Source organism: Lupinus angustifolius, chromosome LG20, assembly GCF_001865875.1.
Source record: "Lupinus angustifolius cultivar Tanjil chromosome LG20, LupAngTanjil_v1.0, whole genome shotgun sequence".
Classification (NCBI taxonomy): Eukaryota; Viridiplantae; Streptophyta; class Magnoliopsida; order Fabales; family Fabaceae; genus Lupinus; species Lupinus angustifolius.
In genome coordinates this window covers 1,145,821-1,170,605 of record NC_032028.1, presented here as the reverse complement: position 1 = coordinate 1,170,605, position 24,785 = coordinate 1,145,821, and the positions used below count along the sequence as shown (strand labels likewise).

At 33.9% G+C, this 24,785-nt stretch overlaps 4 protein-coding genes across 8 annotated transcripts; 2 read left to right on the top strand and 2 right to left on the bottom strand.

The window, feature by feature from the left end:
- LOC109335007 lies at nt 1,862-4,004 on the top strand. Of its 4 annotated transcripts, none has more exons than XM_019571035.1 (3): nt 1,862-1,957; nt 1,994-2,170; nt 2,616-4,004. In XM_019571035.1, exons 1-3 carry the CDS (start codon nt 1,877-1,879, stop codon nt 3,726-3,728), a joined length of 1,371 nt encoding a protein of 456 aa, XP_019426580.1. In that variant the 5' UTR covers nt 1,862-1,876; the 3' UTR covers nt 3,729-4,004. The 4 variants fall into 4 exon arrangements, with proteins under 4 accessions (XP_019426580.1, XP_019426579.1, XP_019426578.1 ...); XM_019571034.1 differs by having other exon boundaries at nt 1,862-2,170; nt 2,616-3,737; nt 3,801-4,004; XM_019571033.1 differs by having other exon boundaries at nt 1,862-2,170.
- On the top strand, nt 7,081-10,512 carry LOC109336160 (VAN3-binding protein-like). Its single transcript, XM_019572580.1, has 7 exons — nt 7,081-7,389; nt 7,542-7,667; nt 8,813-9,245; nt 9,672-9,905; nt 10,005-10,054; nt 10,131-10,188; nt 10,293-10,512. Exons 1-7 carry the CDS (start codon nt 7,081-7,083, stop codon nt 10,496-10,498), a joined length of 1,416 nt encoding a protein of 471 aa, XP_019428125.1. The 3' UTR covers nt 10,499-10,512.
- LOC109336161 (BI1-like protein) lies at nt 11,507-13,468 on the bottom strand. Its single transcript, XM_019572581.1, has 4 exons — nt 13,115-13,468; nt 12,908-13,021; nt 11,989-12,146; nt 11,507-11,894 (listed from the first exon to the last, which is right to left on the bottom strand). Exons 1-4 carry the CDS (start codon nt 13,371-13,373, stop codon nt 11,688-11,690), a joined length of 738 nt encoding a protein of 245 aa, XP_019428126.1. The 5' UTR covers nt 13,374-13,468; the 3' UTR covers nt 11,507-11,687.
- LOC109336159 (tRNA wybutosine-synthesizing protein 5) lies at nt 14,450-21,853 on the bottom strand. Of its 2 annotated transcripts, XM_019572578.1 has the most exons (15): nt 21,708-21,853; nt 21,525-21,602; nt 21,040-21,123; nt 20,778-20,954; nt 20,598-20,666; nt 20,355-20,481; nt 19,585-19,657; nt 19,237-19,353; nt 18,570-18,689; nt 18,422-18,440; nt 17,723-17,798; nt 17,276-17,592; nt 16,598-16,713; nt 16,417-16,510; nt 14,450-14,993 (listed from the first exon to the last, which is right to left on the bottom strand). In XM_019572578.1, the coding sequence occupies exons 1-15, from the start codon at nt 21,795-21,797 to the stop codon at nt 14,916-14,918; spliced, it is 1,635 nt and encodes a 544-aa protein (XP_019428123.1). In that variant the 5' UTR covers nt 21,798-21,853; the 3' UTR covers nt 14,450-14,915. The 2 variants fall into 2 exon arrangements, with proteins under 2 accessions (XP_019428123.1, XP_019428124.1); XM_019572579.1 differs by lacking the exons at nt 17,276-17,592; nt 17,723-17,798.

Here is a 24,785-nt window from a genome sequence, read left to right as displayed (position 1 = left end):
ATCACAGTAAAAAAAAGACGTATATTTTTGAGTGGCCTAACGCCACATATAGTGCTTTGTTAACTGTACTTGTAAATGGTAATCACTGTCCTAGCTTCTCTTATGATGATAGTAGTTGCTGCACTGAATGTTATAGTTTGTGCTATGCTTCTGAAAAGTAATTTATTTCTCTTTTATAATTCTGTCTTATATTTTAAAACTAATGAACTAAATAAAATCATCTGTTAATATTACAAGCGTTTGTGTTTATAGAATAAAGTGTATCCTCAAATAATAATATATGTCTTATTTAGTTATTATAAAAATAATTTTAAAAACTAAAAAGTTATACACATATTATAATTTTAGTGATCGTAAGAAATAATTTATCTCAATAAAAATATCTTATGTTAATTATAAAAATGGTTCTATAAAATTGGAAAAAGAAAGCAAAAACTAAGCATGGAATACATCTTAAAATTTGTTGAGTCAATCTTAATACTAGTATAATAGAATAATTATATTAATTATACAATTAGACCGATCAAAATTATATTGTGTATGAAAACTTTAATACTTTTCAAGATGACACAACAAAGATTCAAACATTTATTCATAGTATAGTTGTTTGTTATATAGTTTGTCATCTAACTATTTTAATAATGAGTTATATATTCCAAATAATAATATTGATTAATGTATTATATATAATATAACTTAATCAGTGAGGTACATTGAGATTTTAGTGAATTACTTATTGAAATATAATATTATCATATTAATATTTCAATCAGTATAATAAGTGACACAATATTAATGATACTGTTGAAAAATATAAATTGATATTTCATATTTTTTGATACATTGGAAATAAACAAAAAAAACAAGAAACAAAGAAAAACTGAATTATATGGGTAAAATCCATATGTAGGATAGAAAGCCTATTACAAGAGGAAAATCCCAAAACCTTGTAGTCTCATGTGTGCCTACCCTAAATCTAGATAAAAAGTTTGTCATCAAATTTCCTTCTCCCAATATATGTTAGGACCAAATCTCCTAATTTCTCTTGAACAACCCACTAATACCGAGAATAATTCTATATAAATGCTCCAAATAAACTTAAACCTTTGAAGAAATAATGTGAATAATCTCAAGATAATCATTTTTTAAGATAACTTTCCGATACCCTTCCATCTTAATATTGTTAATTTATTTATGTAGATGAATTTTACGTTTAGTTGTATGAAACATTGGGTAATGGTTAACAAAACCCTTATTAAAATCAGATAACTTTTAACTTGTCATGCAACAAACACGTAAATATTTTTTCTTAGTGCAGACCAAAGTTGGCGCCTTAAGATTTTTTGCCTCCACTACTTTAGTTTCCAATTATTTTTGAAAAACTCACTTTAAAGAGATGTAAACTACCTCATATATGATCACACTCAACTTAAAATGGAGTTTTCCAAATTTTAAACGACCAGACTAACATAAGCAAAAATTTCTAATGAGTAATTCGAGAGTTGAATTTTGGAAGAGAATAAAGGGAAATAGAAGACTTGGGAGCCATGAAATACACTTATGAGATGACTCTCAAACCTTCTATTTCATTTCCTTCTTCTCTAAAATTCAACTCACAAACTAACCAACCTTAAAGGACCACAAGAATGTTTAATCCCTCTCTTTTTTTTGCCATTGGCAAAGATGCTGATCCACGTTTATTTACGGATTGTTTATATTGTGGAATATATCAGGCCCAAACCCAATATGAAATATATTTCTTATTAAGATTATTTTTGCTGGAAGATCAAATTTACCTTAAATAAAATAAAATAAGATGGTGTGGTGTAGTAGGCCCAGGCCCAGAAGTGACGGTGATCTTCTTCTCCTTTATGGAATGGAAGGTTTGTTTGTTCCTGTGAAGATGGAAGTGGTAGAAGTGTATGAGGTTGAATATTCAGAGCTTCTTCAATTATCATCTTCTTTTTCTTCTTCTTCTTCTTCTTCTTCTTCTTCTTCAAGCAATGACGAGAAAATGATAGAAACTATTATTGAAAGCCTAGGGCCCACGGGCTCAGGCCTCATAGCCATAACTGGTGTGTCCTATGCATCAAACCTTCGTTCACAGCTTCTCCCACTTGCTCGCAAACTCGCTCTTCTCAATCCACATACCCGTAATCGCATTCTCAAGGTACATCTTCATTCACAACTTCAATTATCTATTTTAATTCTAACTCCCTTCTTAATATTTTACTCACATTTCAGTTTCTTAGTTATCAACTTCAGTTTTTTGCTTCCTGTGTACTAAATTAGGGTTTTATTTTTTCATGGATGAATTTGAGTATTTACTCTTGGAATTAAATACTCAAGATAGTTGCGAAGTGTCCAGAGCTATATCGGTTTTAGAGTTGCAGATACTGTTATGAACATAGGCTTCATTCCGCGTGGTTTTTATTTTTAATATGATTTAGCTGCACTCTTGTGTAAAATTTATGCTTTGAGATGCGTTGTTTGGCATTTGGAAATGCGATTCACTTTTTACAATTAACTTTTTCATTACAAAAACATCAAGCTAGGAACTAGGTTTAGTTTATTCAATTTGTAGGTGTGCTAATTTTGCATGCATGTTTTTCTAGGAGCATAATTTGGGTAGTGATGTTCCTTTGAAAAATCCAGATAGGAGTGTGTCCTCCTTTGCTATGAAACTGGGATATGCCAAAGCTCAAGAGTTGAATAAAAGCACCTCAACTAATAGGGTAGATTCCCTGTTACATTTTGAAGAGAATTCTGATCATATTGAAAGAGAATCTTATGATACGGAATTCAGGAATCTAGGAAGTATTTTCAAAGAGTTAGGATTTTGTATGATGGAGCTAGGGCTTTGCCTTGCTCGGATATGTGATAGGGCCATCGGTGGCATTGAGTTAGAGCAGAGCCTATTGGATTCATGTGCCGCGAAGGGGCGTCTTATACATTATCATTCATCTCTAGATGGCCTCCTCCTTAAAGAATCTGAGAGGAGCACTGGAACCGGTAAAAGACGGGCTAATGTCAAGAGGGGTGAAGTCTGCTTAGCGATGAATGGGAAGAAATCGTTAGAAGGATCAGATTCAAACTCAATTTCTCATGATGATAAGTCATGTGGAATTCATTCAAATTTGTGGCAGCAGTGGCATTATGATTATGGTATATTCACTGTTCTAACAGCTCCCTTCTTTATGTTGCCGTCTTATTCAGAGACAACCAAAATCGGAGATCTATTTCCAGAATCATGTTATGATGAATGTCCTTCTCCAATTGGGCACACTTGCTTGCAGATATATGATCCCAATAAGAAAAGGGTCCTTCTGGTGAGGGCCCCTCCTGACAGTTTTATCATTCAAGTTGGGGAATCTGCTGATATCATCTCTAGAGGGAAGCTTCGCTCAACCCTGCACTCTGTTCATAGACCTGCAAAGTTTGAAAACTTAAGCAGAGAAACTTTTGTTGTATTTCTGCAACCTGCATGGACTAAAACATTCTCTATGACTGATCCTCCTCATGCAAACTCAACGTTCAATGATCAATGTTCATTAGCATCCGATGATGAACAACAGCTTGGGCATGATAACTACAAACTAAGTTGTGAAATTCAGAAAATAGTTCCCCCACTTTCATCCCGACTGAAGGATGGGATGACTTTTGCTGAATTCTCACGTGAAACAACAAAGCAGTATTATGGGGGAAGTGGTTTACAATCAAATAGATGACTAGTTTTTAATTAGTCCTGTTTTTGTTGTATGCTCTCTATCAAAGCCATGGATCTTGATAACTTAACTTGACTGATTATACATTTTGGCATCTTTTAAATATAGAACAATCATGTATTTGCAAAGATAGACATTCAGTTAATAGAATACTAATCAATTTGGGTAGCTGCTTGACACTGGAGAACTTTATGCTTCCCTTAATCAATTTTCTCTCTCAATTCTATCCATTTGTTTTGTACTTCATTGTAGTTACCTACATGTGCAAGCAATCTTCAACTTTGTTCCTATAGCCTCTATATAGGGATGATAATCAAACCCATAAAAAAGGCAGATGTTTTATCATGCAAGTGAAACAGCTTTATCTTCATTCGGCTAGCCATTAAAGAATGGACTGAATTTTATGGACTTGGATTCTCTAAAGTTGATTTTTTAACATTGTAACATATTTTATTTTATGGAAATAATCATATTTAATCAATTATAAAATACAAAACGTGTAGAGACAGAAAATTATTTTCATAAAAAGAAATATGCTACAAAATATTTGTTAGATAATCTAAATCCAAATTTTATGCCTTTGCTCTTTCAGCCTTTTATATCCTCACATTATAGAGTTCACATCTATTGTCCCAACCATAAAAGTGTGTATATTGTTAGGCTCTGTTCGTTTTGCATCCATTCACCCTAAGGCATTGGCTTAAACCATAAACTAAAGGAACATCATATACATATATTGTAACTACATCTATATGCCCCATAGTTAGCATTTAGTTACATGCATGATTTTAAGCAAATTTTTAAGAATGTGATGCTCAAAAATGTTAAAACATCCTCATGTGTCAGAATTCAAACTTTCTACTTTCCTTACAAATGATACTTCTTTGACTGTTTTTACATTTGTATTTGTCTTGGCATTTTTTCTTATCTTCTGCAGAATATTGAGAAAAATATGAGGTACCCATATAATTTTTTTCTCAGAGAGGTGTCCTCTTTGGTAAATAAGGCAAAAGGAAAGCTCTTGAGTTTTCAAAAAGAAAGGGTAGAAAGAGGTAAAAAAGAAAAGTGTACGCTACATAAACTTTGTTGTACCACGAATTAGCCACTAGGTCGTAGGCCTCACTTATATGGTCCAAAAGGGTAACAAAACAATTGAGTAAAAGTAAATAATTTGAAGGGAAAAAAAAGCCTATCTTGTGAAAATAACATGAAAGCTTATTTGAAGTGCCATTGAATCCAAAGTGATCAACTATCATTGAGAAAAGAAGGCAAAAGGAATAAAGTTGATGTCTTTTGTCAGGTATGAATGAAGGACAAAACAAAAAATAGTAACAAATCCAAAAAGCTAAAGCTGATAATATGCCATACCCTATTCTTTGATCTCTCTTCAGAAAAATTATGAGTGGGATTAAAGATTAATTTCATGCCCGTGGCTGAAAAAAGCACTAGGTGATGACGTATGCATGCACGCGTATTTTAGCACAAGTCCCATTCTGAAACTCAGCTTTTGGGTCTTACAATGCAGAGTTGGTTGGATTTGCTAACTTGTCGGCCTTGGATGTTGCCAACTCCTATGAGAAGGAGGAACACCATTAGCATTACTGGGTTTACCTTCAAAGCCTATTCATGCATGTCAGACCACCATCCATTCATTCCTCCTTCTAAGAGCAGCATCCTTTTCTTTAGTGGTTTTTTTGTAATACCAAGGATATCCCAAACTAATCTCTTTCGGGGTTTGTGGCTGTCTCTCTTAATTAGTGTCATTCACATGAATCAAACTCTTGATCATTTTAGTTATCTTGGGATCTAGTGGAGCCTTACACTTATTGGTTTTGGTATTTATTTTAAGTGTGTGTCTAAGTGGTAAGAAGTTTGATTTTTTCTGATAGACTATTCTAATATTGTAAATGGAAACAATTGTAGATATAAGGTAGTTTGATGGTCAGAAGTGAAATGAAGGAAATTATTGATTCGAGTTTTATCAACAACAAATATTAACATAATAACATTTGTCAATAAAAAAAACTTCACATGTAATTTCCATATAACTCCTAAACATTGAAGGTATCCAAAATAATATGAATGATATTCTAATCTATACTTTTTTAGTTTTTTACTACCCATATTTTATAGCCAGCATTGATCATCAAGTAAAAGTTTTGACTTGGTATGATGACTTTCCAAAACAATATTAGGTGTAGACAGGCTCTTTGAATCAAAATGTATATTTGTTTGTGTGATCACTTTTTGAACTACATGAAACTCATTGATTACCCCATTTCTACTTTTCTAACTACCCATGAAGCTCTTAAATTTGTGCTATCTAAAGTCAGGAACTAAATATATCTAAGGGTGACTAGAGAGATTTACATCAAGTTGTCTAAACTAGCTGACTTATTTAATGATCCTTCATATCTTCCACTGCTAGTCTCTTCCATGGTCTAGGTCCAACTCCTAATAAACAATAATGTGAGTGATATCACCATATTCAATGTTTAATTGTTTGCATGTCAATTCAGGTTAATAGTTATGGATACTTTTTAACAGTCAGTAGTTATTTCAGGGCTTATAGTTGTGTGCATATCTTTGTGAGTTGTAATTGCATCATGCATGTTAATCATTGTTTACTCGTATCATTGATGCACCTAGCAAACATACTAATAATCTGAGTAAGATTACATATAGATATCATAGTATTGGGATATGTGTTACAGTACAGTTATTACATTATCAAATCATGTGTTCTTATCTTTTTGTCTTCATTAATTATTAAGTTCATTCTTTCTCACCCAATAGGTAATATTTTGTGTCTCCCATTTGGGACACGGAAATATGCAGTTTTTCAGCTAGATTCCTTTATTTTGTTTTTTACTTTGTAATGTTATTATATTACTATTATAGAATTTATAGTCCCAGGTCCACCACTATTGTCTGTGATCAAGGATGGTTAATCTTGATGATTAGTAATTAAATCACTCACTAATAGCTCAATAATATATGGACAAAGATAAATCATGAAAAGGTAATTACATTTCAAATGAATAATGTGAGGGTGTGGGAGAGAAGCAAGTAAAGACACATATCACTACAAATTCTGTGTTAATGACATTGTCAGCAAATTCTCCCTACACCCTAGTCTCCATTTATAGCATAAAAGCAAACAACAGTACCTTTTCTTATTTCTTCCAACTCCATTATTCAAACATTATATATTTTCTTATTCCTTTACATTGTAATCTTCATAACAAAGTACTTCATCACATGATTGATTGACCATTCCTTAGACCCTTCAAAGATGCTACTATATTATAGTATATAACAAACTTTCAGGTTTGCCACCTCTCTAAACTCTAACATGGAAACCAAGTTCAGAATCAGTTGTCACAGAAATGAGTTGGTTCCAAACAATGACACTCATTTTCCAGAGAGTCCTAGAGTACCAATGGAGTTTCTATCAAGATCATGGAGTGCCTCTTCCATTGAAGTCTCTAAAGCTCTTCAGCCACCTCAACCTTCTTCTTCCAAGCCTCCTAACTCTATTCCTGAAGAAACTACTGCTCATTCTGAACACCTTTCAACTATGTCTGGAAACCAGTTTTCTTTTGCTTCTTCTGCTACTTCACAACTTGTCCTTGAACGCATTATGTCACAGTCCACAAGAGAGGTTTTTGTACTTCTAACTCTAACACTTTGTTTCATTTTGTTACTTTCTTCTGCACTGAAACATATTATATATATTGTTGTATTACAAGGCAAAGAGACATTGTTTTTGTTTTTTGTTTGAGTTCATCATTTAACGTGTGATGTGTATAACAGGAAGTGTCTCCATTAACATCAGGTAGATTATCTCACAGCAGTGAACCCTTGAATGGTGGTGGTTCTTTAACAGGAACAGATAGTCCACCCATTTCTCCCTCTGATGAGTATGATGATGTTGTTAAGGTATCTCTCTACACTTATTACTCTGCTCCTTTTCCTTTTCTATTCAGTGGGGCCCTGAAGGTGAAGGGTGAGTACAGTAGGTTGGTGAACTGATATGAAGTAACTGTACTTTTGCTTAAACAGTGGTTTCTGATGAGTGCTACAATATTATAGTCTTGCAAATTTATCACATTGTAATGTAAGGTAAACTGTGCATTATTTTAAAGCATTGTTATGCCATTCTCTTACTAACCTCACTGAAAAGTGCCATTTTTTTGGTTTTGGTTCCTTGATAAACTACCACTATTGCTTCTTCTTCTGCCTTCTTGTATGAATGTGGAAAATTTGGTGCTTGCTTTTGCCTGCTCTTAGATAAAGCTTAACAACAGTTCACATATTGGTGTTAAAAGTATTATAAGAATTGGGAAGGAAAAAAAACTTAAAAAATGTACAGAAGTGGTTAATGATGAATTATGACATGTCCTCCCACAAAGTTATCATACAAATTCTACTGCACCATAAGAAAATCAAATATTAATTTATAACACATCACTTTTCTTATGGTATTGGACTATTTATAAGTTAATATTGTAGGATGATATATCATTTTTCATTTATGATTGCATGAAAGAAAGGCTGTGTTGGTAAATACAAAAATAAAATTGCTCACTATTGGTGGTGGGGCTTAACAAACAAAAAAAGACCACAAGAGCTAGAGTTGTAGTCTTATAGAGAGGGTTGTGTCTTTTCATTTAAGATTAACATTTAGAAGATCATAACTTTTGGATAAGACCTGTAGAGTGTTGAAATGACTAAATATTATGATGAGATGTATAGGCATGGATTCTAGTCAACTTTCCTGCTTGTTGATTGATTCACAATAGGAAGAAGAGTTTGACTGTTCAGTGTACCTTATATCCCACATTCACTTAAACAACCTTTTCATTTTGGCATTTTTCTTGGTAGGGATAAAAAGTCCAACATAGCCATTTACTACAAAGAATGTGTTTGCCATGAATGATGAAATCAAAATTGGAATCTTAAAAATAAAAAAAACATCATAAATTAGTGAGGAGATGACAGACAACCATGAATATTACCACCATTTTTTGGGGTAGAATAATTCCAAAGAAAGAGTAATAATGGTCTTCATCTATTCATTGCAGTTTCTTAAGGCAAACAATTCCATTAACTCATTATTCAATGGTGGAATAGCCATGAGTGGTACTGGCTGTGTCACTCCTTGTTCTGGACCTAAAACAGTTGGAAGATGGTTGAAGGAAAGAAGAGAAAAAAAGAAAGAAGAAAACAGAACTCATAATGCTCAACTACATGCTGCTATTTCTGTGGCTGCTGTAGCATCTGCAGTCGCAGCCATCACAGCTGCAACAGCAGCAGCATCTGCAACTAGTAAAGATGAGAAGATGGCCAAGACAGACATGGCTGTGGCTTCTGCAGCCACATTAGTTGCTGCACAATGTGTAGAGGCTGCTGAATCAATGGGAGCTGAAAGAGAACACCTTGCTTCTGTGGTTAGCTCTGCTGTCAATGTCCGTTCTCATGATGATATCACAACTCTTACAGCTGCAGCAGCCACAGGTACAGTTTTTTGAATTCTTTATCCACCAATGTTCTATAATCTATAATACTGAATATTTTTTCTTAACCATAATAGTCACACTGTTCACCGTATGTAATATGTACCGAATTCGAAATACCTCCTTCCGGGTTAGTCATAAAGGAAGTTTTAGTCATAAACTCGTAATAATGTAAAAAGTGACGAACTTATATGACCTTTCTACCACTACCAGAACCGGTAGTACGCACCATCTAACTATGCAACAAACCATTTGATTTAAGCTGGTGCTCTTTAGGTGTTAGCCAACTGTGTAAGCTGTTTCAGCAATCTATAACTCACTAGGATACATAGTTTCGTTGTTGATTAATCCCTCAGCTCCACAAGGATCACTTATGTCAAATATTCATGTGTGCTAATGGACATAGTCCTGTTTTGTATGTAAGCAGCTCTAAGAGGGGCAGCAACTTTGAAAGCAAGGGCATTGAAGGAGGTGTGGAATATTACTACAGTGACACCAATTGAGAGAGGTATAGGGATAGGACTATGTGGTAAAGGCAATAATAACAGTAACTCTAGCACCAGTGATAGTGGAGAGATTGTGAATGGAGATAATTTCCTGGGTGCATGTAGTCAAGAGCTCCTTGCTAAGGGCACTGAGCTACTCAAAAGGACCCGTAAAGGTAATGTTAATAACAAATGCAACTATATATATTAACACTAAATATGAATATTTTCTTTCATTGCAAAAACATCTGACTCTAAGTTGGTGATAATTTCAGGTGATCTTCACTGGAAAATAGTTTCTGTTTATATACACCGAACCGGACAGGTAATTTCTCTTTCAAAGACTCACAACAGTTGGAATTGTATACATGCCCATTAACCAAAATGCTTATGAACTTCAGGTGATGCTGAAAATGAAAAGCAAACATGTTGCAGGAACCATTACTAAAAAGAAAAAGAGTAAGTCACCATTAGCTAAATGATTACATTTAGTTGCTTGTGTAAATGGCTGCATGACAATAAAGTTCTAAAATAACACACAAGTGGTGGTCTTAAATATGCAGATGTTGTGTTGGATGTGCGCACAAATTTACCAGCATGGGCAGGAAGGCATTTGTTTGATGATGGTGAAAAAAGAAAGTATTTTGGATTGAAGACAGAATCAAGAGGAACAGTGGAATTCGAATGCAGAAATCAAAGAGAATATGATATATGGACTCAAGGGGTTTCTAGACTTCTTTCCATTGTTGCAAAAAGGCAAAACAGATAATGGGATTTGAACAAGTCAAGTCTCTGGCTATTGCTAACTGCTCAACTTATATATATCTATTTAGCTTATTGTCATCTCCTTTTAAGGAATTAATGGATTTTGTAACTCTATTGAATGAACTTAATTGAATTCTATGATTTTTATTTTCTTCTGTTATTATGTGGGTAGAGTGTTGGATTGGCACCCCTTATAATCAGTTTAGTACAATATTTCTTTATAAAAAAATAAAGTCAAGGAATCAAAAATAAAAATATAAACATTAATTAATGTTCATAAATATTGTGATAATAGCTTAGCACAATTCCTTAGAAATGTTACTACCAACCTACTGTAATCACATTTTGATTGTTAAAATAAAACATTGTATTAATATTGAGATTTGTCCATGCCATATTTTGTTGGCAGAATTTAACTTGTCAACTAAGATGTTCTGAAAGGAAATAATTTTATAAACAAGTTGATTAAATAGTATTATGATTCCTTTATCTAATAAGAAACGAAGGAAAAGACTAACACGTTAAGGAAGGATCCTTTCTTCTCTTGTAAGAAATTCCCTAGATGAGAGATAGTGGCAACGCAACCATGGAAAAGAAAAGGTTGTCCCATATACAAGACAAAATTGGGCGAGAAAGAAGATTGGGATTTGGCTCTGCTGTGTTTAGGAACTGAAATATCAAGCCACTCTATTCTGGTGGGTCTCTCTCTGTCCAATTCGCAAAAAAACAAAGTAAAAGTAGAAGAAAAGTACCTTGCATTTTGACTTGAGGTTTGCCAAGGTTCTCATTGGACGAAACTTGCCAAATCAATCAAAAGATACAAAACAATCACATTTAGTTATACAATTTCACGAATTAGACTTCCCTACCATCCATAACCTCTTTGTCCCTTCAAATTCAATTTAATTAGTTCAATCAAACTATTGCACAGACAGACACAATCATCAATATAATTAACAAGGACACGGCTACAAAGTACAAATCATAATAACGTAATAAAAGAACATAAAAAGGAGGGCAGTTACAAATGTACTTACGATTCTGTACAAAAAAATATTCATTAATCAACTATTTTTACACCAGTCTTAACATGAGATTTTATTATTTCACAAGAATTCGTTTTTCAGATACACTCTTGTCCCCACAGAAGTAATATATTCCAACAAAAAGGAGTACATTATAGTGCGATCTTATCAATTCTCAGCAGCTCTAAAAATAGAGAGCAGAGAGAGGAATAGGTTGATGATGTCAAGATACAAGGAAACTGAGGCCCAAATGTACTCATCGTATGAGAATCTCTTGATCAGATTATCTGTATCATATACGATGTAACCACAAAATATAATTGCTGCTATGCACCCATAGATCATCGTAGAGATTTTACCCAGTGGAAATAGAACCTGCAAGGAAAGGATTTAAGAAAAACACTGAGAGAATTAAACCAAAAAAGAATTGCAGGTATGTCAAGCAAAAATGTTTGAAAACCAGTAATACCTGAATAAAGCCAAAGACAATAAGAACAATCACAGCACCGAACAAGAAGGGGCCAAGAAAGTTGAAATCCTGGCCTCTGCTTGCGGCCCAAAATGTGTAGAGTGTCAACGCGATCACCACCACTGCAGTTAATATCACAGCTTCCAGAATGACTTTCTCTGTATGCAAGCAATAACCAGTCACGTTAGAAAAAATTCAGGACCATGCAAAACTTGCGAATACTTGCTGCAAATTGCAACTTAAGCAAACAAAATTGCACAAGCCAAGATACAAAATTGCAACTTAACCCACACCTAACAAAATCTCTGACATAATATCCCATTGTAAATTATATTCATAGACAAACCCATTTAAATCATCATTTCGCCTATAGTTTCACCTTTAGGGATTGAGTACTCTCCGGTCTATATCTTCCATACTATACTAGAGATTGAACATGGCTGGACCATCTAAAGTGATCCTACCATCTTTTAGACTAAAAACTACATCAACTTTCTCTCCACCAATGCAATCATTCCAATTCACAAATACTAATCACTCAAATACTGCCAAAATAGAAAATAATCAAATCCCATTTGATCTCCATTTTCAATGGAGGGAAGTAGAAAAGCAATGGTGTATTTGGTGACAAGTTACAAATACAATGATGAAAAAGAACCCTAATTCGTAAATGCAACTATCCTCTAAGAACATCCAAAGAAAAACAAGTTTCTCTATTTAGAAGTTATAACCCTATATGAAACCCTAAATTTCGGACTACAATTTCAAATCCAACAATTACAACAAAATAAAGTCCAAATTGCTATGGAAGTGGCAGAGTTACAATTACAACAACATAAATTGTTGAATTAATCCTAAAATGAAACCAGGTAAGCAACTGAACAAGGAAATGCAAATTATCTCAATGATAGAATGTTACCGTCAGTAAAGGCGCAACTCAAGCCAACGGCAAAAGCAATAGAAATGGTGAAAATCGCCAAGAGTAAGTAATTAACAGGATGCTTCTGATAATAATAGGAAAGAGGACACAGCGCTGAATACACACAAAAAAGAAGGTTAAACTAAAAATAAAGTAAATAACTGAATATAAACGAATTAGAGAAAAAAGCGAAAAGATTATACGCACTGATGAAAGGGACGAAGATGATGAGGATGTAAACAACTAATCCAGCGGTGGAACCAAGGAAGAAATTAGCGACGGGACGAACAGTGACGACGAAGAATCCGACGGCGACGGTTGCGAGCAACTGAATTGCGATAATTGAATAGACTTTTCGAATAAAGGACCACCGTAACTCAGGGCTCTCTACCATCATCGGATACAACGGCCTCCCTCCGGCTTCCACGTCACCACCTATTTTCCCAAAACCCTGATTGTTCCACATCTTCACAACTTTTTCTTCTTCTTCTTCTTCTTGTTGTTGAGTGAGAGAAAGTGAGAATGAAATTAGTATCGTGTTTTGGAAGTTGGATTTAATATTTAATGATTATTTAAAGAAACTTCGTGAGACATCGCATACATTGTAGAAGCGGGGAATTGTCGGTTATTGTGTTTTGGACACGTGTATGGATGGATGGTAGTGTTCTTTGGGTTTCTACAACGGTGGTTAGACAAGTTTTCAGAGTAAAAAAAAACTATTTAGAAATTTGGTGCCTCTTACTTCGATCCTTCTCGTCTTCTCCGTCTCTATTTTTGTCCACTCATATTTTCTTTAAAGTGAAATGGAATGAATACTTGAAAGGGGATATAATCACTTTCAATACGTATTGCTAAAAGGTCAGAAAATAAATGTTTTAAAATGTGGATAAAATAAAATAATAATATACTGCATGAAATATTATTTATTTTTAGTATTTTTATTTAAATTAATAATAATTATCACATAAATTGTGTGAAGTGTACAACATTCATTTCATCACACAATTAATGGATGGAAGTCATAGTAAGGTATAAATGAGAGACATAGACCCAACCCAAAAAATTCATTTAATAATAAAAAATGTGTAGGAAACATAATAATAATTTTTTTGTTTAAAAACACATTAGGAAAGACACTTATTTTTTTACAACAGAATTTTAATTTTAATTTTTTTATAATTACATAATGTCGTCTTGTACAACTTACTGCATATACTAGTGATGCCTGCTTTACTTTCTTTACGAGATAGCCTATTGCAAAGAGAATGCTGCAGAGTGCAGATATTAATGACATAGCAAAAAATGTAACTAAAAACATAAAAGTATGCACGGTACAATCATTAGATTTGCACGCGAAAGGGAGATTCTTCCTCAACTTGTTTTACTGGTTACTACCAACAATTCTTCCTCAACATGGTCATTGTTTCAAATCAAAATCATGGTTTCTTTCAAGCATTTAATAGTCCCTCAGTCCAGATTAAACATCAAGAAATTAAGGAGAAACTACAACTACACTGAGAGTATCATTTTGGAATAGTAATCTGGTTTAACTAAGACGGGATTTCTTAATTGAGGAAAACAGGAATGGCGGGATCACAGGATCAATCCAAAAGAATTTCAATCTGTTATAAGTTAGTTGAAAGTATTAATCTAATAGTGTTTATACAACTGGTATTACCCATAAGACACTACAACAACAAACAAGCCTTAATCTCACAAGATGGGATCGACTACCCATAAGACACTACACAGTATTTATTTTAGTGATGCTTATCCAATGTCGCCTCGCATCTGCCCTATTTTCTACATCTCATAATAATTAATTCCAAGCCATTTTATGCAGACCTATACTTTGATACAGTCTCCCCCAAAGTAAGAGATGCATGTGAACCATGTAGATACTTAACTACCATTTTTCGACCAAGAAAGCTTCAGTTTCGAATATGCACTTTGCTCTCGGAAGGTACTGTATGGGCCAATTCATCCATAAGATTCGCAGTACACTTAACTAGGCATCTCGTCTGACCCCCAGCTTTGAGCTTTCCAGATTCACTCCCACAAATTTATCCAGTACACTCTTAAATGCCTGCACCATACAGGAAAATGAAAGGTAAGAAATGAAAAAGAAAAGATTTTCAGTTCAATATGCTTCAAAATTGTGCACATCCTTAATTTACTCAGCATCTAATATAAGTAACTTCGGTTTAGTTTAATTAGCACACATTCCATTTAAGTGACCCTATTTGTCTGAAAACTATGAAAATCTAATAACCCAAATTGCATATTCTCACTAGTGTATGGAAGTGAGACTAAAGTCTAAATGCACATGTGGGGCAACCCATGCCCTGAAATAATGATGAGGGTAGAGACAATTGAAAGGAGAAAATATGATATATCAAAGTATATTTTCTATATCTGTCCCTCTAACATGAAAAAAATACAGAAAGATGGAAGCAGTCAAAATTATCAAAATCAGCAGTTACCGAAAAATCAAAAGCAGCTTGTTTGGTCAGAAAACCATAATGAGTTTGAATCCAAATTGAAAATGATACAACAACAAGCCTTTATCCCTCTAGGTGGTGTCGACAAATTGAAAATGACACATACAAAGAATATGGTATAAAAGTAAAGATAAGGCACTGAGGCAAGAACGTGAAATGAGATAACATTTTACAGTTTAAATAATGCAACTATTGCCATACAGATACAGTAAAAAAATGACAGGTCTGATTTTAACCTGTCATGCATGCCCAGTTATTTTCATGATTAGGTGGTAAATGGAGCTGCAATCAGAATAACTTCCTGGTGTTCCTAGGACTAGTCCATCCAAGAAACATCTAGTCTCATATTGCAACAATCTAATAACTTTTCCACATACTACCAAAGAAATCATTAAATATGGTATATAGACAAGAACGTGTCTGATGAAAATTATCAAAATGACAACACAAATAGGTGCACTCACAGCAATATCATTGAAAACAAAAGAGGTAACATTTCACCAGGATAAAACAAATAAGATGAGTGACCATCCAGGGTTTACTTTCATTCACCCAAGTAAACTAATTAGATGATTCATGTAGACAAAAAGAAACAGATGCACTTCCCCTATTAGCATTTTCAAAGTCTCCCATGTTAGCACTTTCAAAGCCTGTTAGATAGTTCATATCTTCATGGTCTCAAAGTACAGTATGGAAATAGAAATACTTGACTAGCTTACTATCCAAATTCCTATTGAAGAAACTGAGGGTCTCACAAATGTTGAACCTAAAACAATAAGCAACACTGAGTACCCAACAAAATAAAGGGCAACCTAATGCTATAAAGCTCGCGCTATGCGTAGAGTCCAGGGAAGGGTCGGACCCACTATTTAGGGTACCTACTAATTTGTATATTTAGAATATCCATTCAAATATTAAAAAACAAAGTGCAAAAAATATTGCTGATCGTGCTATAGGGATAAATACAGAGCATTAAATTCCAATGATAAAGCATAGCACAGCAATTACCTGTTGAGTGAATGACTCTTTCCCTTTTAGAATTGAATTCATTGCTGCAGATTGGTCATCGAATGCACTGTAGAAAACCTCATAGAATCTAATCCTATAATTATAGAGTAGGGCAAAGAAACTGGATGTTATTTTCTTCACAACAATCACATGAAACACTGACAAAGATATTAGTAAGTACCGGTCTTCCTCGAGACTTTGTTGATCCATCTCATCAAATTTCCGAGTAAGGACTTCAGCCCCAACTGGTGAAAGTGCATGCAGTACAAAAGCCTCTAAAGTTCTTGGGAAGTTATGCTGAAAAAAGTTAACAGTTCAAATATAATCAAAACCAAATAATATAATGACTTAGAACAATCAAACAAATAGCTACAATCTATGGATGAAAAAACGAGACCAGTATATGATTTGAGTTGCAGAAGAAACAGTAGCTCCAATACCAATGATAATTGGAGAAACGATGGACAGCAAAATATATAAACAGAAAGAAGTAGCCACAGTACAAAAAACACAATCTCATCCAACCCAAGCATCATTCTACAGAACACAGAAAAGATCAAGAAAAAGGCAAAAGGCAGCTCCTTTCAAGTAGATAAAATGTGCTCATGGGAAGAGAATCGCACAAAATCATTCCCAAAAGAATGAGTAACATAAAACAAAATGTAGCTGTCACCTTGCAAGAAACGATTCTATGATATGATCAATTGATAATGTCTTATGTCAATTATAACTCTGTTAGTTTCTCTAATCATAATTAAAAACACCCAAGCCACACAGCTCAAAGTACCAAGAATGCATTAAGACCAAACATGTTTGGCATTTGCATGCTTTGTAGGTGAATACAAAGTTACAAACTCACCGCCATAGCAAGAAAGACATGTTGAAGACTGTGCGGTTCAACATCCCAAAGAATTTTGGCAATTGGATCATCTTTCAAGCTGCCATCCACTCTTTTCTCACATTTACCATTCTCTCTAACCTCAACATCATTTACAGAAGCTGAGAAAGATTGCTGATCCTGGTTGGCACCAACACAATTGTGAACCAAAGAAACAAGATCATGAAGCACCTGGGCTGCAGCAGGTTCCAATTCAAGCAATGTGTTCCCCTCTTGAAGTTTTTTTTCTTTTAAATCCATCTCTTTGAACATCTGGTTATGATTGTCATCACCATGATCTGGTAACCATATTATGAAGACCAGTTAGAGAGCTACTGGTGGAAAGCTAAGAAGGAAACTTATTTTTCTTGTGAGACAATCATAGAAATAACATCATCGCTATTAGCAGCCATCTTATGATTAATCTACCTGCTTGACCATTATTAGGCAGCTTGTATCCACACGTCCTGGTTTTACCCTTCCCCAATTTAAGCAGTAGCTGGTCCTGTCCTAAATCGAAAATATCTGTTACAATCCCCTTCCAAAAACTAATTGATGGAGAGAAAGGAAAAAAGTAATAGCAACCAGATAATTATTTGTTAAGTAAGAAAAGGACAGATAATAAACCACTACCTTCTCTAAATCAAGGACAAAATAAACGAGATAAAATAACAGATGCTCTTAAGATTCACACTTACTACTTCATACGATATGATCCTCAATGCCAACATTATCTATGAAAATATTCTGAAAACTGTAAATTAACAACAAATAACTGTCAAGCCATGGACCAACAACATGAAAAGCCTTTTCCCACAAAGTGTATCAAGTCATGGACCAACCGGAAAAAATTATGCCAACAACTGATGTTTTGCATTGAAAAAATGAAGGAAAAGATAGTGCATTCAAAATAAGGAAAAAATCTGAAGAACTTTGGAAAAAACAGTTTACATATATGCATATGCAGATATTCTCACAGATAACCTAATGAAAAAGCAAATCTACAATATCAATTTTCTGCCATACTCATTCTCCAATCCCCCAACACCCAACAAATGAAGACAAGACAAAGGCAGGGCTTTACTAATATTATCTGCCATATATGACATATACAAGTGAACCACATACCATTTCTTTGTCAATCAATCTTCAAATGTATCCATTGGATCAACAGGAAAACGATATTTGAAAAGAAAAATAACAATCAAAAGTCAGCTTATACAACAAGCATCTGTTAATTCACAAAATTTACACAGAAGTAAATCATCAGTGGTACCTTCTCAATATTCTACGCAAATAATAAGCATCCATGTGTTCCAACATGGAAGACATTATGTTGGATCTCCACCAAAAGTTTATAGCAATGGTCAAATCGTCACTATCTACCTGGTGAAACCTTCAGCAAAGAACACTAATGAAATTAATGATAGGTAGAGAGCAAGACAGGGAAACAAGAAATTTATAGAGTAAAAGAAAATGCAGATTGCCAATCAAACATACCCAGTTAACTACTGTTTATGCTAATACCATTTTAACCACCAAACATACAACAATACAAAGGCCTTTTCCTACTATATTGTGAATGTTCTCGGCACGAACAGGATTGTCTAAAAGGAGAAAACATGTGGCTAGACCAAAAAACAGACTTAAGAAAGAAAACCAACTTATTGGCTTTTTACCACCCAACATTCAATATCTTGCAACATCACAGGTCTTATCACGCTACTAGTGTAAACAATAAAAGTTACAGACATACAACTAACACAGAATGCATAGAAAACAATCAGACAAATAACGAGTACAATTTTTGTCCTGCAACACCCAAGTTTCCCTGTCCAAACCAACCAGCCTGACTCATTTCTACCTAATTCAGAAGAAGAAGAATCTACCCATAAACTGAGAAAGGCTTTATCATAGAGACAATGTTGAATTTTAGACCTTACCAGCCTTCAGGAATGAATAGTGCATCGCCTGCCTCAAGAATGACCTTTTGCGCAAAATCTATTGAGTGTTCTGCCCTTGGATAAATTGAGTAATCAGGGTTTTCTAAAGCAACCGAACTGCCAAGCAAATTTTATTGGGAAAAGGACAAAAAGAACTGTTAGAATATAAAAATGTGTAACTTGATATGGGCCAGCCTTGAAAGCGTCATATTAAATCTCATGCTAGTACTGCCCCCTATTCATTAGATCATTGCACGTGTATAGAGCTTAACAATCACTGAGTTAATGCATCCATTACATAGTAGTTCTCTATATATCGTCTCTTTTCACTAAGTTTATTTATAATACCTGTGATTGGAAGCCTCCCCATATATAGGCATTGGGTAGAGTGAGGGACTAGAAGAAGGAGGCCACAAAACAACTGCAAAGAATTTGGTGCTGTTAAAGAAGGGCAGAAATGGAATTGAGGACTGAGGAAGGAAAGGAAGTTAGGGGAGGGGGGCTATGTAATTTAAGCAACTGTAAAATCTGGAAAAGAGTATTGCAAACATCATACCAGTATGTGAATTACTGGGCACGATTAACACAATTTGTGTTTTTTATTTTTATTTTTCTTACCTATTTTAACAACGCTCATAAATCATTAGTTCATATATAATGATTTTGTCATAAAGAAAAAAAGAAAATGTGCATTTGAAATTAGACCCAGAAAAATAATAGTTCATTATCATGATAAAGAGTAGTAATTGATAAGACATGTGAATTGGTTCATCCAATTTTTCTTTATCTTGTCCAGATAGGAACGGGGAAATTCAATTCCTGAGAGCGACACTTGTTGGGAGGGATAGCAAGTACCCGAAAGGGATTAGCTCCTTATCCATAGGGTGAAGGGATACCCTTGGTTACACCAAAAAGAATTGTACTGGGAAATCTATATTATTTACTGTCACGTTACTTTAGACATTAACTATATTAAAGCACCAGCAAGTCATAACAACTACTGTATTCCCATATAAACTGATAGCATTTTCCTCGCAAGGAGCACCTCCACCATTGCAGATGAAAACAAATTCATGCCATGAAATAAAATAATACATCAAAAGAAATATATACCTTACCTTGTTTGCGGCCACAAACTATGCACAGAATATTGTGGTGTGGATCATAATGAGTACTTGATCTAGCTTGGGCATTGTTCATCCACAAATTTATAGAAGATAGTTCCTTTTCCTCCAAAAATGAAGGCTGCAGAAATTACTAGCTTAAATTAGAACTCCAAATTAACATTCCTATTATGAAGAACAATTTACAATGCATAATTATAGACTAAATGACAAAATAGCAGGGATAAATGCACTAACGATCTGAATGTCTTTCCTTAGGGTTTCCAATTGAACCCTCTCCTCGCAATCACTGTTCATGATTGGCACCTGAAGTACATGTCATTAAAATTGGTTTTTGAAATATGACACCATCACACTATCAAATAAATAAATAAACAAATATATATAATCCTAGGTGTTCCGTGTTGGATTTTGAACCTGTGCTAAGTAAATTTGTTCAGGAACACATTCCGAAGACAGATAGGCACCATCAATGCCAGAACTCGACAAATCATGAGTTTGTGGGCTAAGGCAAGAAGGACCAAGGCTTTCTTGGTGCTTACTTTGCATTCGTTGCTTACAAAAATCAATGAACGTAGAAAATGGCAGAGGAACCTTCAAACAAGGGAAAACCCACAATTAATTTTACATCATGTAATCCATGGAAATAAAATTTGTCAATAGCATACAAAACAATTACCCTCTCGTGGCTTCCGAGATCACCATAAAAGACGGGCGCAGATCCAGACATCATAGCCTCCACCGCGGAAGATCCTACCCGTGCCTAGGTTTGAAGTATAACAGCATAATTGAACAAGTGCTTTTTGCATACATATGCCTATTACGCATAGCTAAACAGAATCCTAAGATAACCTTAAAAGTAGTTGTCATAACGATTTTTCACCTATTTAAATTGCTAATTGTCAATTTTAATGACTAATAACTATTTGTTTGATTATACCGAAACTATGTCCATATAAGAATCATCCGAAATGAACACATTCAACATACTAGCTACTAATTAAATTAAACAAAGAAGAAGATGCAATGGTTTAAAATTGTGGTTAGTGACTGCATTTGCGGCCGCATCAGCCTCGCTTTTCGGCAATTGTGGTAAACAAAACATGACCGCAACCGCAACCACAATTTAAAAACATAATGAAATAGTTCTGAAACAAGTATAACCTGCAAGTAGTCAAGGCCAGCGTTGGAAGGGTTCCACTTTGAAAAGGCTCTCCAATCCTTTGTGCATCTAACAAACACCTTTTTCATTTTGAATTTGAAATCGAACAATTACAAAACAAATCAAATAAATAAATACAGAGAATAGAAAGAAGAAGCAGAGAGTGTAAGAATGGGTGTTGTTACAGCAGGAACATTTTGAAGCTCAATAAGAGATTCGAAGTCTTTAGCAGTAGGAAGTTGTTCATATCTTCGAACTCGAATGGATTCCTCCATAGATTTCGTATATTCCGGATTGAGTTTCAAGATTTCAGATTTCAGGTGTAGTAACCGTAACTTACAGCTCTGTGGCCAGAGTGTGCAACGTTTGGGCTTCTCTGCTCCAAATTATCCAATGGGCTCAGCTGTCTATGTTTTCTTTGATGCATAGCCCAACATGACAAATTATTGCTTCCAGAAATCAAATCATCGACTTTAAAAATTTAGTGGATCTTATACTATTAGATTAACGTCTTGTTGATGAAGCCGGACATAGTTGAATGCATGACATTTATTTATTTTAATTTTAAACCCTACACTTTCTCTAATTGTTGAGTTGTTATATGTAATTGTTGAGAAGTTGTTTTTATTGACCTTTAAGGTAAAAATATTGTATTCCCACATTGTGAAGTCAGAGTGATTTTTTTTTCAATTCTTTGGTACATAAAGGCAAAAATCACACGTTGTGACCAATGAAACTATCTTCTAAATGCAAGGTGGGTTGAGAATAATGTTGGTGAGTGGAGTATAGAAGAATGTCGAAGTGGGTGGCTATAAATAGAGAAGTTAATAGTGGGTTTGAAGAATAAACAAGGTTAAGTAATTTGTAGGAAACTATAGGAGGTTATTGTATGTTTATGAGAAGAATCTTATAAGATGAGTAATTTCTTTTTAACCTATTTTTATAATTTTGTCAAAAAATATATAATTTGCCGAAATCACTTTTGTTTTTTATATTATAAGAATAAAATATATGTATGCACTCGAGAAATTACAGGCCCATGAAGTACGTGTGTGTTCGAATAATATTTAAACATATTTTCTATATCATTTGTTCCTGGCTTCCTGGTCATAAAATTTCATTTTTTTTTTAATTTTAGTTACATAGTATTACTTCATTGACAATATATATTGAAATATTTCATTCCACCTTTATGCTCCTTTCCTTTCCATTGACAATATATATTTTAAATATCTCATTCCACTGACAATATATATTTTAAATATCTCATTCCACTGTTCTGCTTCTAATAATAATAATAAATATCAAACAATTCCGTAATACAGTTGTTAATAATACTTAACAACTTTATTTAGATTCAATACCGAGTACTATTACGCGCACTCCGCAACTGGCGCGGTTTCGATTGAATGATGGTGTGGTCACATTTGCGCGTTTTTTGAATGTGGAGCCCTCTTATCCAATTATCCAAACTTTTCAATGTTTTCTATCTTCTTTTTACATTTCTCTCACTTGGTATTTGGTAATAGTACTCCGATGCGGCGATGCAAAAATAATTTATGCACTTTTACATAAATGCAAAACACTAACTTTCTCCATAGGTCCCAATTTCTTTCACTCATGCTCACAAGATAAAGGAGAAAGAGCACATGTGGGCAACGGTCAGCAAAAGTTCTTGATGGGAGCAATGACTAGTGCAACATATTTGAGCGCCATGAATCGTTTAGGATAGTGATGGGTGGTATATTGTTTCAACTGGTGGTTCGTTGAAAAACAATAAATAAAACATATTCTGATGAAGTTAGACATATATATTTTATACTAACATTGATGTTGACAAATAATAAAGAAAACAATAATAACTTTTATTTATAATATTTGTTCAAACAAAAATGTATCACTTGATTATAGACCATGTTTTAAAAGTTAAAAAATGTAATAGTTGTTTGTTTGAAGAAGTCATTTTCATCAAAAAATAAATTTAAATGAATTTGGCCGTATGATCAGCACAGTTCAACTGAAATCGGCCGGTATGAATGGTGTAATTATTGTATCGTATCAGTATTGGGATCAGTCAGTTTACTAGTTGAATTGATCGACATGAACTGGTTCATGATAATGGACCCATATGAAAGTCGATTGAGAATCAGGTGTCCCACTTTTTATGTTATATTGTCTCCCAATTTAATTGAAAATATCACCTACTTAAAAAGAAAAATAAAATAACATAAAATAATATTTTTAATTTTATTTAGTGAGATATAATTGACTTGAAACATGAAGACATAAAAATTTGAGAGAGATTTCTAGTTCATGCCAATTTGAGTTTGACAGAAGGTAGACTCTTCATTAATTTAAAAATACCAAACAAAAACATAACAAACATTCTTGGAACATGATATTGTTGTATTTGGAGGTGTAAACAAAATGAAATAACTAAAATAAGATTGGTCTAGTAGTGTAAGACTTCATTAGATTATAAGATGAAGTGTTTGATTTTTTGGAGCGACATTTGTTGGGAGAAGTAGTCATGAGCCCCGAAAGTGATTCATTCCTTAACAACAAAAAAAGTGAGGAAATATCATTGGTTATACAAAAAAACAAATAATTTGTATTACTTTTGTTTGAAAGTCAATGATAATTAATAAATCAATGGTAGTAAACTTGCTGATAGTATAAAAAACACTTACACTGTCAGAGTATACATATTAAATATTAAAAGTAAAACAAGTAAAACGTAGTTTGACAACAACTCCTTAAATGAAAAAATGGCATGTACCAAGGTGGGTGATATATGGTTTTATCACTAATGAATGCAATGAAAAATGGCATGTACGTGGGTGATATATGGTTTTATCACTAATGAATGCAAATATTATAATGTCATAAATCACCATGGAATGCCTCTAATATATATTAATTATATGATCCTAGCTACCAAATGCATTATACATAATCCGGGAAACATACAAATTAAAAAAATTAAGAAACAGCTATATAAAATAAAGTAAACGATTTAATAAAACATTTAATTTCTATGGGTGACAGGTGGCAACCAATGTCAAAGGAAGAAATATCTAAAGTGGGGTGAGACGAAATCACGTAGAGGAGAGAAGAGGGTTTCACGTACTGTGTACCAATCACAGGATTCCACGTGGAAGTTGACCCCACGCTGACGTGGTCTAAAAAGGAGGTAAGTGAAAACTGAAATCTTCAAAGAAACAGATAATTAGTTAGACTCATAAGAGTATTATTATTACACA